General features: G+C 40.8%; 1 protein-coding gene across 1 annotated transcript; it reads right to left on the reverse strand.

Annotated features, from left to right (window-relative positions):
- Positions 1–409: 409 nt before the first annotated feature.
- Positions 410–12,054, reverse strand: col8a1a (collagen, type VIII, alpha 1a). The gene is made up of 3 exons (XM_032530176.1): positions 11,927–12,054; positions 3,634–3,931; positions 410–3,395 (listed from the first exon to the last, which is right to left on the reverse strand). Exons 2-3 carry the CDS (start codon positions 3,920–3,922, stop codon positions 1,468–1,470), a joined length of 2,217 nt encoding a protein of 738 aa, XP_032386067.1. The 5' UTR covers positions 3,923–3,931; positions 11,927–12,054; the 3' UTR covers positions 410–1,467.
- Between the last annotated feature and the right edge of the window lie 4,761 nt (positions 12,055–16,815).

Consider the following 16,815-nt stretch of genomic DNA (forward strand, 5'->3'; position numbering starts at 1 on the left):
GCAGCAAGACATGCTCAATGTAGCTCACCAAGGATGCTGTGGAACTCAATTTGGTTTTCTCACTTTAAACAAATCCTACCAGAGGGACTGGATAACAACCCAGTCCCACTGTTAAAGTATTTCATTTCAAAATAACTCCATCCGCTAATGAATAATAATATTGCCATTACAATAAAAATGGATAAGGCTTACAAAACAGTTACAATATAGTTGGTTGAATTTTTGATTAAAAAGAGTAAGTAAGAATACATTTTATTAAAATTTATTTCTAAAATGATTTTGCTTTGAAATGAAGCTCCCCAGAAAAAGCTGTTTAACTGCAACAATACTTAATTCCTGTTGTGTATTATACTCTAGTTTCAACTGTACAACCGCACATGTTCACATGTTTTCTGTTAGTGACACAGAGATGTGGTGTCATGTCTAATATAGTGTATGGAGTGGTTTTTATAGTTCAGGGCAAAATAGTGTTTTTTGACCTTTGCATTTTTGTAAAAAAGAAAATTCTGAATCCCATAAACCTATAAGAAAACATTAAAACATAAAATTAACGTTATATTCTTCCTTTTTTAATCTCACTCATGTGAGCAATTGCCCGTCAGCAACATATATCATGCATGTGATTATTCATTTTGACCATCAGATTTTTCTGCACCTATAAGTGAGCATATTATTTGCAATTAATAGTTCAAAACCATCAGCAGTTGTTCCTTGTATTTGTAAGGCCTTCACACACCTGAAGTGAAAGTTTTTTAGGTTGCTCCCACATTGTATTTTGCTAATTTAATTATTTTTTAAATCCCCTTGGGACCTTGAGAAAGTAACAAAAACATTTCAATGCTGTTGTCAATCTCAGGATGTCATATTACATGGTTGCTGTTATCAATGGAGAGATGAAACTGTATTTATACAAAGGTATGCATGCAAAAAATAAATTGACTACCCAAATTAATGTATCCGTCATGATTTCTACTGTATTTCACATTCTTCACCTCATGGGGTAGCTGCCAGTTTTAAAGAGGTGCAGGAACAATATGTGGCTTTGTGTTACCAAAATTGTATGGTTTGTTTTATCTTTTTTTGCTGACACTTCCTGTGTTCCCTTCATATGTTTGTACAAATTGCACTCTTATAGGTTTTTGGCACTCTTCTGTATGAAAATACATCTGCAGCCATCTGAGTTCTTCTTTGAATGCCTTTTTACACATTACTTTATATTTTCTAAGCTGTAAAAGAAAACACATTTGCTTTCCCAATTATAAGGCTATGTAGTTTAAAAGCTGCTGTACATACAGACCGTCACACTTCCAATTTTTCCTTTCATCTCTGCTGACAAGATCAAGACTTTTGTTGACTTTACAATGAAAAAAATGCTAAGTCTAAGGTGGTTTATGAACATGTTTTTTATACAAAAAATGCTCCCACTTACTTTTCACTGAAGCTTCTCGCTTCCTGCAGTGTGTGGCTTTACATCGGATATAACAAATAACCAGAAAAGGAGGAGTGCACATACTGTCCAGCATAAAGTCCTGCGGCCTGATCTGAGGGCAACTGAATGTGCACAGTGTCCCCAGGTTGTAGAGGTAGTACCGCACTCCCTGATGCTTGATCTAAGAAACCCTTTTTGTATTCATCATATGTGTACATTACTGGCTCATTGTTCCTCATCAAAGCCACCCACACATTAGCTCCTTTGCAATGAACGTGGTAGGCAAAGTAATAAATGCCAGGCGTGTCACAGGTGAAGATACCTGTCTCGGGGTTGTAGTTTTGGCGACCATTGTACAAGAGCTTGTCAAAAACAACTGGGGTGCCCACAGGGGGAAAGGGAGATGTGACTATGGCTGTAAATGCTGGCATTTCCAACCCACTGGCACCCATTACTTCAGCCCCATTGCCTCCATACTTGCCCTTCTTACCATAACTACCAGCCTTAACACCATCTAGTCCAGGGCCCATCACAGAGAGCACAGCAGCCATGTCAGGAGACACACCAGGTGGACCTGGTGGTCCAGGAAGGCCAGGCTGCCCTGGTTGACCAGGGGGTCCTGATGGGCCCTCTTTCCCTGGGGGTCCTATGGGACCAGGAAGACCTGGATTTCCCTCACCTGCAATGCCTGGTTGACCAGGTAGTCCGCTATCTCCTTTTGGCCCCGGAAGACCAGGAGGTCCAATTGATCCTGCTTTCCCATCCATTCCAGGGATTCCTTTAGGTCCTTGAGGTCCCACTTCACCAGGTAATCCAAGTTGTCCTTTTGGCCCAGGAAGCCCCGGATTACCAGGTATACCAGGTAGACCTTTATGCCCACCATCTCCTTTGGCACCACTTGGTCCTGGTGGACCTCTCGGTCCTGGCTCTCCATTCTCTCCAGGCACACCATTCTTACCAGGTATCCCAGAGGGACCAGGGCTACCCTGGGCTCCGTCAAGCCCTTTAGGTCCTCCTTCTCCACAGTCTCCTTTAGGACCAGGTGCACCTAAACCTCCTGGGGTTCCCATAGGACCTGGAGGACCTGGTGGACCATTTGGCCCAGGGGGACCAAGCATACCAGGTAGTCCTCCATGGCCCTTATCTCCTTTTGGTCCTGGAAGTCCAGGTGACCCACCCACACCATCATCACCCTTTGGTCCTGGAAGTCCTGGCTTACCAAATCCTGGAAGTCCTGGCTTTCCTGGCAAACCTGGTGGTCCTGGATGACCTTTCCCACCTGGCATGCCTGGTTGCCCTGGCAGGCCATTTTGACCTGGCTTTCCTTGACCAGGTAAACCTGGTGGGCCAGGCTGTCCTCCTTCACCCGGTGGCCCAGCTGGTCCTAGTTCTCCAGGATGTCCTTTCTCTCCTGGTGGTCCTTGTGGCCCTGGTGCCCCATTCAAGCCAGGTTTTCCAAAACCAGGCAGCCCTCTGGGGCCAGCAGGTCCTGGGGTCCCTGGGAGCCCTTTGTGACCAGGTTGTCCTGGCTGGCCCATCCCTTTGTCTCCTTTGGGTCCTGGTAATCCTGGTAGTCCCGGCAGACCTTTGTGACCTGGCTCGCCTTTGGGCCCTGGTTGGCCTGGAAATCCCTGCACCCCTGGTTTACCTATTCCTGGTAGCCCAGGTGGTCCTGGGGGACCCTGAGGCCCTGGCTGCCCAGCTGGCCCTTCTTCACCCCTAAGGCCCATTTCTCCTTGTGGTCCATTCTCACCATTTCCTCCTGGCTTGCCTGGCAGTCCTGGTAAACCTGGTTTTCCCACTCCAGGCCCTCCTGGTGGACCTGGAGGTCCGGGTCGTCCCACAGGTCCAGGCTGTCCATTACCTGGAGGTCCAGGAGGTCCTGCAGGTCCCTCTGGTCCAGGTGACCCAGCTGGGCCTTGCTCTCCTTGAGGAATTCCCTCAGCACCACTAGGGATAGTCTGACCTGTGAGGAATGAGATAAATATTCAACCAGAAATAATGAATTTGTCACAAAATTTTGACGAGCACACAAATGCACAAATATTCAGTTGGTTGTAAAAATACTTCCCAATAATAACAAATAACTAACTATATGCCATAAATAAACACTGTGCACTTGTTGTGTTTTAGTGGGTATTGTCAAGATGGGAATGTGTATTTTTGGAAGAATGATTGTTATTGTTTGTTGTTGACTTTCTCACCTTTGTCCTGGCCACCGTCATAGCCACCCCCTTTACGAGCAATTTCTTTGCCCTTATGCATGGGCATCTGGGGTAGGTCCTTTCTGTAGTGGGGGTACTGCATATAGGGCGCCTCTTTGCCAAGGTACTGTTGTTGGGGAAAGCTTTCTTTGCCCATGTGTTGGATGTGCTGCATCGGCTGGTATGGCTGAGGATGTTGCTTGTGTCCATAGTACGCCCCAGAACTGACATAGGTAAGAACTGCAAGCTGTAGCAGTGTCAGGAAGAAGGGGACAGGGAGGGGAGTCATGGCCAAGGCCTGTATGGAAGGTAGAAGAGACAAGACATGAGGGAGTGGTCTGTTTTTAAAATCCAGTACATTAGTAATTAGAGCTAATATTGGTATGGAAGCAGTTTAGCATTTATTGAAATATCATGATACTTCAAGTGTATGAAACCACTGGACAACCTAGTTTTCAAAATGCAGTGGGAAGTCACGCTCTGTTTCCCTCTGCTAGATATACATTGGAACTACACAATGGTCTTCTGAAACGTATTTTTTTGTCAGATGCACAGTGTCTGAGTGTATCTAATCTTGTCATTGGCTGACAAGAACAAAAAAGTTGTCTACTTTTTCTGATCAACTTTGAAAAAAATGGGCTGGTTAAGTGTGGGCCTTTTCATTTTTTTTGTCTTTAACATTTAGCTACATTTCAAAATCACTGTTTCAACTGTTTCAGTCTAATTTATTTTAGGTTGAACTATGCAGCCCTTTTCTGAATATTTCTATGTACCCGGATATGTGTGCCTGGATAAATTTTACCCTATTATTTGGAATAGAACTTTAGAAAGCTCTATTTGCCTATGGTTTAAATCTAACACCCTTTAACTCCCAAACGTTGCAGATAAATGAATTGATTATATTTGTTCATTGACGCTTGTGTTTTATATCCATGATTCATATTTTGGTGATGTTATGACCTACTGCCAAAAGATTGTGCTTGTGAAGAATACATTAAAAAAGGCATGCATATAACTAGGTCTGCAGTTGAAAATTAGCCTGGATAACACTGGTTTATTTGCAGAAATGTTGATTAATGTGCATTATCCTAATGACTAAATCTTAAATGGCATGAAAGATATAAATGGGACAAATTATTAATTAATTATTATTATTGTGTCACTCTCACAGGCTGATCGGGGACACAAGTCACTTACTACAGCTGTCCACAAGAGGGAGCCACACCAAATGTCCTTTATTGCCCCAAGGGCAACTGGCTAAAGATGCTCACAGACTAGTGTCATGATTAATCAGTCCCACTGTCTGAGATGTGTGCTGACATTAGAATCAGAACATTTTTATGAACATGCATTCATTGCCTCACACTCTTTTTACAAGTGTGTGAAGTATTTCTGCCACCTTCTAGTTAACTCTCTAGTGTGCCCACACCACACCTGCTGGTGTTAGTAAGAGCATTCTTGTCATTCCTGCATTTTTGCAACACATTCACTCAGGCATTTGACTCAGAAAATAAATCCCAAAACAAAAAATCATAAATGACCAACTATTAAGTGAAAAGATGACTCAGGAAGGATTGGTATGACAGGGAACATTTAGCAAGACATATCTAAAGACATCTACAGGTTCCTGTCAAAAGTACCCCCCCCCCCCCCCCCCCCCCCTTCTGCTATACATTGTCAGTAACGGAGCAGGGCAAGTGGGGTTTTCTTTGGCGCTACATTGATTACTCAGTATAAGCTGCTTCTCTGAGTGTCGGCTTGTTTTATTCAGTCATTCTTTACAAGCGCCATTTCCATCCCAGTCTACTCATCTTCCACACTCATTGTATTGCAGCCAGCTCTGTAGTTTTTTTTTTTAATTCACATCCTAAACCACATCCTTAGTGTCTACCTCATCACTGGCTCTTTGGATCTTTTCCGCTCTTTGACCTTTTCTCAGTCGACTGGTGGTTTTGACATGGCCATGCCACTGTCTCCCTCAATGAGAGCAGGCCTTTGAAAGAACGACCCACCTTGTTTCCACGGCGAAAGAAGCCAGACATGCCAAAGACTGCAGAGGAATGCCACTAAGTTTTTCCCAATAAGAACTGGAACCTATTTTTGCTTGCTCGAGGGAAGCTGTGGTCTGTTCCCAGTATACTGATCAACAATGTGTAGATAATACACAGAAGTGCTAGAAACGGACAAGAATAAAGTTGGTCTCTGAGTGTAAGGTGTGACAACCTGAGCATCAAATCTTTTTTAGTATCTGTGTTTAAGTTCCCAAGCTGCTCAAATGGACTCTATTAAGACAAAATGTAATAATAAAGATATACTGATTGCAGAAATATACAGAGTCTAATGAGAGAAAGCTGAGAATGCATTTGTTCCAGAGAGATCCAAGAGATCCAAAAGATTGAAGCTCACTGGAGCACATTGGAACACATTGAAGTGCATGTTGTGGGGGGTTAGAAGAAAGATGTGCATTGAACCTAAGAAATTTGTCAGGTTAAAATATTCAGGAACACCTTTTCCAACAAATGCTCAGGCCCAAGAAATCCATCAAAAGAGTTTCAAGAGCCTTAACTGTTTTGAGAAATTGAAAAAAAAAGATACAAACTTCCACCCACTGTATAATGACTTGCCAGACATGACTTCTCCTACCTCATTAGGCAATTAAAAAAAAGCCTTAAACATTATACATATATTTAATTTAGATGTGATTAACTAATAATGGCACAGAAGAATAGCCCAGAGTAGTTGCACTTTTTACGCATTTTCAACAAAGATCACCTCATGAATACTTAAATATAGATATCAGTGATGTATAAAGTACGTATGTATTTCTCTCTCTCTCTCTCGCTCGCATGTCCCAGCACATTGTGTGTGTGTGTGTGTGTGTGTGTGTGTGTGTGTGGTGTGTGTGTATATGTGTGTGTGTGTGTGTGTGTGTGCATCTGTCCATGTGTGTGTGTGTGCATTGGTGTTTTAAAGGGTTGGAAATATTCTGACAAAACTTGTGACCACAGATCACAACGAGGGTCTGTTCAGTGTCACATAGCAACACAGAGCTGCAGAGTGATGGAAACACCTCCTGTCTTTGCCTGATGTGCTTTTCTCCAACACATTATTCTACATGATTCCTCCAGTGTTGCCTCCAGAGAGACTTGTTCACACACTCTGGCCTCTTTCAGACATCTGAAACAAACATTAACCAATGAGTGTCCATGATTTAACTGCAGGGAGTAGTTATAACAAAGTGACTATAAAGAAGTATATTATACCAACTAACTTTATATTAAAAAGCTATTGACATCCCTACAGATTTCAGACATGAAGTCACATATGAATGTGGCACAGCTGTGAAGTCATGAAGTGTGAGTAAGGTGTTGTTAGCTGTTTAATTTTCCACATGTTGGTGTAAAACAAACCTGCTCCCTCAATGACGACTCTCTGACAAGCAGTCAGTCTTAACAGTGAATACACATGAACAGCAACCATGTTTTATTTTTTTACATGTCCCCCTGTGTCATTTAGTGCACAATCTCTCCATACATGTTTGTCATGAGACAGGAAAAGACACATAAATACCACATGGTGGAATAAATTGTAGACAAAAGAAAAAAAGACATGCACAACATCATGTGCAATGGACACATCGTTGTGCAATTATGGATCACAACTGGAATACTTTTACTGAATAGTAATCAGGCATGTATTTCTAATCAGGTGACCTTCCCTGGATTGATGGTATATTTCTTATAATGTCTATTGTTTAGTAATTGCCTGTTTTGTATAATCACAATTCATATTTATATTCCACAATATAAGAGTCTACAACCATGCTATGTGAGCCAGTGTTGCTTTGAGCTAAATGCTAACATCAGCATGCTTACATGTTCAAAACAACAATCTTAATATACTGATGCTAAGTTATAATGTTTACCATTGTCACAACGCAAACCATAACCAAACCTGATCCATTTTTGACCCATCCCCTGACCAATGGGCTATCGTGACCCTAAACATTCAATGTCAGTGCCTAACCTCAATTATCCATGCACGTGCATAGATTTGATTGCGTTCACGGTAGGGATCAGGCAGCCCAAAACACCATCTTTTGTCAGTAGTGTGCTAACATTTGTTAAACACAAACAGCAGCTGAGGCTGATGGGAATGCCATTAGTTTTGCTGATAGTTAAAAACCAAAGTGTTGGACAAATTAACATTTTAACCTGATGATAGCACTAGTGGAAAATGATTAATCCTGTGGACCATGAATGTCAGTACAAACTTTTAATGGCAATCCATTCAAAAGTTATTGCGATATTTCATCCATACATTCTTCTAGCGTGGCAAAAAAAACAACCTATTTACAACTAATGCAAATGTGCTCGGGCTGTGTTACTGAATGCCACTATAAAAAATAACAACCATAGTGAAATAGTAAAAAGTCTGCAAAATTATTCCTTTACTTTTTTCACACTTGCACATCCATCACTTTCAGTGAGGTTTGTCACTCAAAATTAAGCCAATGAGCAAACAGCTCAGGGAGACAAGGCGGTACAAATATCTGTGGTCTGAACCCTAATTTTTCAACATCTGCTGCCAAAATCATTTGTAGCTGGTCATACGCCACTGAGCTCTCAGCATGTACTGCCCGGCCCAGACAGTCTCAAAAATAAGCAAACCTCAATGTAGTCTACATTGTATGTAACGTGTGTGCGCCTCTGTTTCCCCAACTACTTCCAGATGTCCATCTTTTTTGACATTTTACATAAACGAAACACAGTTAATTGTCCGTCAGGTGTGTGACGTGAGAGCACTCATGGGCATCATGTCTCTGTAAGATGTTGTTTTTGCTGAGTCAACCTTCGCCCAGCGGAAGCAGAGGTGTGGGCTACTGCATTTTATATAAGCTGCAATCTCCAGAATCTCCAGAATCTCATTAAAACCGCAGCAACCCCTTGAATAAATGTGTAAAGAAAAAATAAGGCTTTCAAAACAACAGTATGTGAAAATGAACCTCCCTCTCTACTTCTGATTTGGCATTACATGCTTGGAAGAAACTAAACAGAATTTACATTAGGAAGCCGGAAACATGATTGAGGAATGCATTTTCTTGTGGGCTCATTGCAAAATGTCAAACTTTAAATCTTTTAAAATCTGTTTTAGTGTTCAAAGTTATTGAAGTTAAAATGCTTTGAAAGTACCTGTTTATTATTTATCAATGTTCTTTGTAACACCAGTACTACCATTACACTAAAATTAAACTAATAAGGATGCCATTACAATGTGAAGGTATAACCAATTTTTTCAGTCTATGGATATAAAGTAACTCTAAATACACTACAGGTCTGTGTTTTACCAAACTCTAAAGTGTGATGTAATCAATGTAAAAGCTAGACAATTCTTTGTAGGTTGATAGTTGCAGTTGACAGTTGTAGTTTGCATTGTATCAACACCCAACAATGATGGACAGGAACCAAAGAATAGATAACACCAAACCATGAATAATCATTCATGGAATCACACCTGTCTTTAGTGTCCTGGATTCATATTGCTCATGCACACATGCACAAAATTCTGTACTTATACACAGTGCTCAGTCACAGATCTCAGCTGATGGGAAGGGACAGCCAACATTCTTTTTCAAAAGCCCTTTTTAATCTCTCCTCTCATGCATGGGACTGAGATGGAAATATAAACTCAGTTTCTACTATCCTCCTGTCTCCAGACACATCTGTCTATTCTCTCTCCTCTGTCAGATACAGACAACTTTTTCTCGCCGTCTCTTTTTCTTCCTGTGTCTCTGTGTGAACAGAGCAATGCCTGTTCTCACCGTCTTCACCCTCTGCCTCAGTTTTGTCTGTTTGCCCTAGCTGGCCCTTTTTCTCCCTTTGGAACCATCACATTTCAGTGACCTGAAGCCACTCGGTGACCTTGCAGACTGCAGTGGAGAACTGTGTGTCCCTTTAAACCTTGGTAACAGTGCAGGGACAGACACTACAGGAAAGTCCAGTGGTAAAAAGATGTGAGAGGTCAATTAGTAATAGTGATAGTAATCACATTCTGGGCAAAGATTGTTAAACTGCTCTTCATATATATATATATATATATATATATATATATATATATATATATATATACAGTATATATATATAGATCACTTATATGTATTTACTTTGCTCATGTTTTATCTTTGCATGTGCAGAAAGGAAGCATTAGATCTAACACTTAAAATATCCACTTATTTGGCCAAATTAGTCTTTGAGTTTCTCCTTCTGCAGCCCGACCAAAAGCTGGTGTTTAAATCCCACTAAACATGTTTGGCAAACCACTCTGCATTCCTCCTTGCACCACAAGCCATTTATTGATGTATACTTAAGCCAGCCATACACTTGCACTCAAACGTAGTAAGTGCACCAACGTTGTGGTTTTTCAGTGAAAGGGGAAAAAACATTTGCAGCTCCTTGGCTACCTAAACGCAGCATTTATCACAAAGCACACCTCGTAAAATTAACACCTCTTCAAGTCACGCTGCAAATGTCCATGTTCAAACAAAACGCTTACACAAACCAGAGGAATACAGCTACTCCACACACTGCCACAGCTGTGCAGCTAAAAGAGCAAAGTGTTTACTTCTGTCCCTATCCTTTACTCTACCATTATACTTGCTTTTCATTGGGTCCTTTTGTCCGCTTTGTCCGGTGCATTCCTCAAATTGCAGAATATTTACAGGAGGGTACAATGTTGTATGTGCAAACAGACACCTTATTTGAAAAGGTTACTTTTCCTGCACAGGACCAGCTACGTTTAAGGGTCACGTCTTCTGTAGCACTTTTCACACACTGAGGTCACTGCAGGGGCCATACATTGATTGCACACTATGATGCAATGCTATGATTAAAAGAAGTAAGAAAGAAAACAAATTGTAATTAGATGAGAAACACTTAAACCCATTAGAAACATGTTTTATGGTTTAATTTGCACACAATAAAATGTGTATTTTACCTGAGGTCCATGAACATCATGCAAAAAGATCAGTTCAGCAAAGACAAAATTACACATTAATAATCAAACAAGAGAAAAAAGACCAGATCTGCATCCTAACACAGAGCCAAGAAAACATTTGATTGTATCTTTCTGAGACCGGCAGAGCTGTGTGGATGCCACATGTTCACATAATCACACAATCCCATTTCCAAATGGATCAACAACAAAAAATGCAATGTAGCATCAAACTAACAGGCCTGAGGTGAAATGTGTCCTCGATCAGGTTCAACTTAAGCCTTCAAATATATTCCCCATTTTCTGAACTCCTTCTGAACATTTTGTTATCAGGAGGAAATCAGAATATATAGATATGAATACATATATTTTATACTTTAGCAGGTGAATCATTAAATAGTCACTGTGACTGACAAGAAACCAAATCAATGAGTAATGTGAAAGTATTACGAAGCAAATTAGGCCAGAGATACAGAGCTGCTCAGAGCCAAAGACGGTGCTTGCTCTGCAATCACTTCTCACCAAACTGCTGCCCTTACCCCCATCACATACATCTGACAGTTTGGCTTCAGTTAAACACACACACAACACATTTCTCTCACAGAGGGATGCACAGCAAATACTTCAGCTCTCTGGAGCCTAGAAGAAAACAGACAATAGGGATGCAACCGCCTGGGAAAGACCACGTTAGCTAAGTTTTGCCTGCTTTGCTGTATGATCATGATGAGCAGGAATGATGCTAACTCAATAGCTAAAGGCCATATTTATGAAGTCTTTCAGTTTCCAAGCAGCCCAAAACAGCTAACAATGACATTTAATCTCTGTCACTCAGAGATTGAAAACATTTTTACAATGATTTTGGACTAAATAACAAAGATATTGATTCATAAATATGTATATGTTGTGATGTATTTAGCATTCGTGGCAATGTATTTCAACTTTTGTTTAAAGCTTAAATTAGAGCTAAAGTCGAAGACATTCAAAGGAAATGTCACATTTTAAAAGTGAATGGAAAGAAAATAAACTATTAACACAATACAGTATTTTATTATTCCATGCGTTCCTGCTAAATTACAATGAAAGGAAGCTTCGAGTTAACTAGTTCGAAGATGTACTGGATGCATGGCATGTAATAAAACACTGGAACTCACAGAATGCACAAACACTTCCTTAAAGGCAATAAAACAATATTCATGCAGATGCACAAGATAATACTTGTATTAATGACACAAATAACTACTGATGGAGCTTCAAAAAAGCACATATAAAACACAGAATATGGTGAGAATAAGACAGTGCTTACCTTTGTGAGTGGACGTTTATGGGCAAATAATCACTGCAGTCAGACTATCAGACAGAATAGCAGGCAGACAGACAATCAAATAGAGGGAACCCTGGGATATGTGCTCATAACAGACGTACACCTTGTGGACACAGCTTATATCTGCTGGAGGGTGGAGCCCCTCGAGTGGGTGGGTGGGTGGGAGAGAGAATGAAGAAGGGAGGGAGGGGTGGAGACTTGACTGAGAGAAAATATAACCTCCCAAAATGTCATATTAATAATAATTTATAGTGGCAAAACATGCTCCCCCCGCTCAGCACCCACAGTGGATGACAATGATAAACAGGAATGTTTCCGCCATTAATGTTGTGATCTACAGGCCACTGTATGCTGTAAAAAGTAACTCATTATTCTCGTGTATGAGCTCAGACACACTGGAGCTGGTTATTAAAGATCACATGTCCTGGCACACACCTGGGAAACAACTTTTAAAACAGTCATGGATGCGCCACACACACCACACACACACACACACACACACACACCACACACACACACACACACACCACACACACACACACAAACACACACGTGACGCTTTGTTTTTTTGACAGTGCTTTGATAACCCTTGGTGTTCTCTCAATGAGCTTCATGAGGTAGTCACCTAAGATGGGTTTCACTTCACAGGTGGGCCTTGTCAGGGTTAATTAGGGAATTTCTTGCCTTATTAATGGGGTTGGGACCATCAGTTGTGTTGTGCAGAAGTCAGGTTGATACACAGCCAACAGCCTTATTGGACAACTGCTAGAATTCATATCATGGCAAGAACCAATCAGCTAAGTAAAGAGAAACAAGTGGCCATCATTACTTTAAAAAATGACGGTCAGTCAGTCCGGAAAATTGCCAAAACTTTGTGTTCCCAAGTGCAGTTGCAAAAACCATCAAGCGCTGCAATAATACTGGCTCACATGAGGACAGCCCCAGGAAAGGAAGACCAAGAGTCCCCTCTACTGCTGAGGATAAGTTCATCTGAGTCACCAGCCTCAGAAATTGCAAGTTAACAGCAGCTCAGATTAGAGACCAGATGAATGCCACACAGAGTTCTAGCAGCCGACACATCTCTAGAACAACTGTTAAGAGGAGACTGCGCCAATCAGGCCTTCATGGTCAAATAGCAGCTAGGAAACCAGGGCTGAGGAGAGGCAACGAGCAGAAGAGATTTGTTTGGGCCAAGAAACACAAGGAATGGACATTAGACCAGTGGAAATCTGTGCCTAGGTCTGATGAGTCCAAGTTTAAGATCTTTGGTTCCAACCGCCGTGTCTTTGTGCGTGTGAAAAGGTGACCGGATGGATTCTACATGCCTGGTTCCCACCGTGAAGCATGGAGGACGAGGTGTGATGGTGTGGGGGTGCTTTGCTGGTGACACTGTTGGGGATTTATTCAAAATTGAAGGCATACTGAACCAGCATGGCTACCACAGCATCCCTCAGCGACATGCCATCCCATCCGGTTTGCGTTTAGTTGGACCATCATTTATTTTTCAAGAGGACAATGATCCCAAACACACCTCCAGGCTGTGTAAGGGCTATTTGACCAAGAAGGAGAGTGTTGGAGTGCTGCACCTCCACAGTCACCGGACCTGAACCCTATCGAGATGGTTTGGGGTGAGCTGGGTCGCAGAGTGAAGGCAAAAGGGCCAACAAGTGCTGGGCATCTCTGGGAACTCCTTCGAGACTGTTGGGAAACCATTTCAGGGGATTACCTCTTGGAACTCATCAAGAGAATGCAAAGAGTGTGCAAAGCAGTAATCAGAGCAAAGGGGGGCTACTTTGAAGAAACTAGAATATAGGACATGTTTTTAGTTATTTCACAGTTTTTTGTTAAGTACATTATTCCACATGTGTTCATTCATAGTTGTGATGCCTTCAGTGATAATCTACAATGTAAATAGCCATAAAAATAAAGGAAACGCATTGAATGAGAAGGTGTGTCCAAACTTTTTGGCCTGACAGTCAGTGATATAGCATTAATTATTTCTGTTTTATGAGACTTTTTACTTTTACTCCATGAGAATTTTCTGTAAAACTCAGATTTAGCATTAAAATACGCACTAAACTAAAGAAACATGATGCTTTTCTGAAGTTAGTTATGTAAACAGTATAATGCATTCAGAGCAGGCACCAATTTGAACAACTGCAGAGTTAGTTTATTGATTATACTTTAATGCATCAATAGTGTTACTTTTGAGTACAGTTATTTCTGACATTTCTGTGATATTACTTCAGTAAAATTGGAATTTGGGTCTGTAACTAAAAATCAAAAATTAGATTTTCTATTGTTATTACTCTAAATAAAATATTTGAAAATGTCTTACATCACTGTGTTTACACTCAAACATAGAAGTAAAGTATATATATCTATATATATGTATATATAGATATATATACATATATAGATATATATATATTTTTTTAGCAATATGATCTTTTATTGTGAAAATTAAACTTCCTTGCATTTACCCCTGTATGAGCAACAGTGTGAAATATTTAGTCAACATGAAACGCGGTGAAAAGCATTCTGATGACAGACTAAAAATACTCTTTTCCTTAGAGGGTCTTTGTTGGTTGTGTGACATCAGACACTTTCCAGGGCAGGTTTGACACCTGTCTACAACAACCTAGTAACTCTGACGTGTCCAGCCACTACCTATTAAAGAGTATGTACATTTAGCATGCCCTGCACACTGTAACCTCAGCTATGTTTTCTCTTTTATTTGCCAATTTGTCAATCACTGTGTTCCTTGCTCCCATAATTTTAGAGACAGAACAGAGGCTACCAGTGTGTTCTGTGTGTGTATGAGGGATAGTGCGTGCATGCGGTCCCAAAGTGACACAGTGGTGTCAAAAGGGTGGATGTCCTGTTGCATCTCCACCAGCCAAGTGCCAGCTTAGTCTTCTCAGAGCTCGGCAGGACCCTGTAGCTGAGGACTGTCAGTCTTTTGTGATGAGATGATGATGTTCTCAGTGGTCTAAAAAGATTTTGTTTCCATGTTGAGTGTGTTTAACACAGTAAGAAACATTTGTCCATGTTTTGTATAGTCTTGTATCAGTGTGCTTTAAAAGAAATTCATTAATACGCCTTCTTTGGGTTATGAACTGATACTATAAAAAATAAACTGAATTGAATTGTTAGCTTCATTGGTATAATGTTTGTATATCTAATGTAACACTGAGATCTGAAACTATAATGCAGTTTATCTCTGGGGAGCATAGCTTGTACTGGTTCCCCACCCACCCACCCACTTAAACACAGAACTCATATAAATGCAATAAATGCACCACACACACCCACAGGCACACACTTAGAGTTATGGTGTGAAAGGTACACGATAGCCAGCGAGTAATGAGTTGTGTGTGTTTGCCCTCGTGCTTCAATTCTCTTCCTGTTTCATTAATGAAGCCTCAATGGGCCTCACAACTGCCTCTCACCATCCGGCCCGCATCTGTTGTACTGTATGCCGCTGCATATGAAAGTAGACCCTGTGTACTAACTCAGTATACTGTCTGTAAAACCCAACTCAGCAGTTTAAGCATTGCTTTGGTTTTACAGCAACTTTACTATTTTGGTTCAGTCTCACAACTCGCAGTAGCCTTACTTCCAGCTGCAGCAGGCCGCTGTTTTCAGAGAAAAAGCTCTTTGCTCCGTGTCTGCTGGATGTTAAAAACGGTTTCCTAACACGGTTGCTTCATCGGGTGATAATTTATCAATGTTGTGCATACAACTTGTTGAACTGCCCTCAAGTGACAAAAAAAATGTATATATCAATAATGCGATTTCGTTATCTCTTGTTGCATGGGGAAAATACTGACTGGCTTTAGTTTTAAATTAAAACAAGACAATTGAAACGATTATGGCTGTTTTCATCCAGATTTTGTACATTGTACAATACTTTATGTCGTATGCTACAGGTGATATACAGAACACACTGTATTAACCCTAAATGAGAACAAAATAAGGACATCTTTCCTAACATACAGTGAGCACAAATACTCCAGAATCCACACATAAATACACCTAAACAATCACCCACATATTTTGTGTGCTCTTACACAAACACAGAATTTCACGCAGTATATAAGTGTCTTTGTTTTCCCACCAGCTGGCATGCCTCCACTGTTCCCTGAGAAAGTTTATGATGCGTATTATGCATGACATTGTCCAGAGCCCCTTGATGAGAGTTACACTAGATATTTATATTTTTGCCTCAGCGTTCCCGTGGAGCACCACTTAGAGGCTGAACAAAAACAGTCATTTGGTTGTACTACAAATACTTTTTATTAATTGTTGAAACAAGTAGATGGCAGACATGGTGGCATTTAGACAGATGACACAGTATGCATGTGTATGGAAATGTGCTTAACAGATGTATGTCTAACTTAGAGAGCAATCTGTGTTCACTTCGTCATTTCTTACTGTCTATCTCTTGCTTTTAGTTTCAAACTGGTGTCCAACGGTGTACTCACTGTCCCTGCTTCAGGGCATCATGGCCACTGTAGATGCATCTTTTTTATATTTGCACAGCTGTGAGTTTACATTTTACAATCATAAAGCAGAAACAATCAGCCCATCACCACAGAAACTCACTGTTAAGAATCTGTTTTTTAACAGTTTAAGAGTTGCTAACCCATAGCCCCTGTCACATATTCAGATGAGTTTATGGCATCTGAGTTTGTGAGGCGGCTACATTCCTTACTCTTTCTCTTTTCACCATGAGGCAATCTTGGAATTTGCAGTGCAAACATGAGTAAACATCTGAATGTGTCTATGTCACCTCATCCACAGAGACAGAGAGCTGTGGAATTTAGACCTGCCAGAAAGGACTCAGAATTACAAGCAATCTATTAAAC

Source organism: Etheostoma spectabile, chromosome 11, assembly GCF_008692095.1.
Source record: "Etheostoma spectabile isolate EspeVRDwgs_2016 chromosome 11, UIUC_Espe_1.0, whole genome shotgun sequence".
NCBI lineage: Eukaryota > Metazoa > Chordata > Actinopteri > Perciformes > Percidae > Etheostoma > Etheostoma spectabile.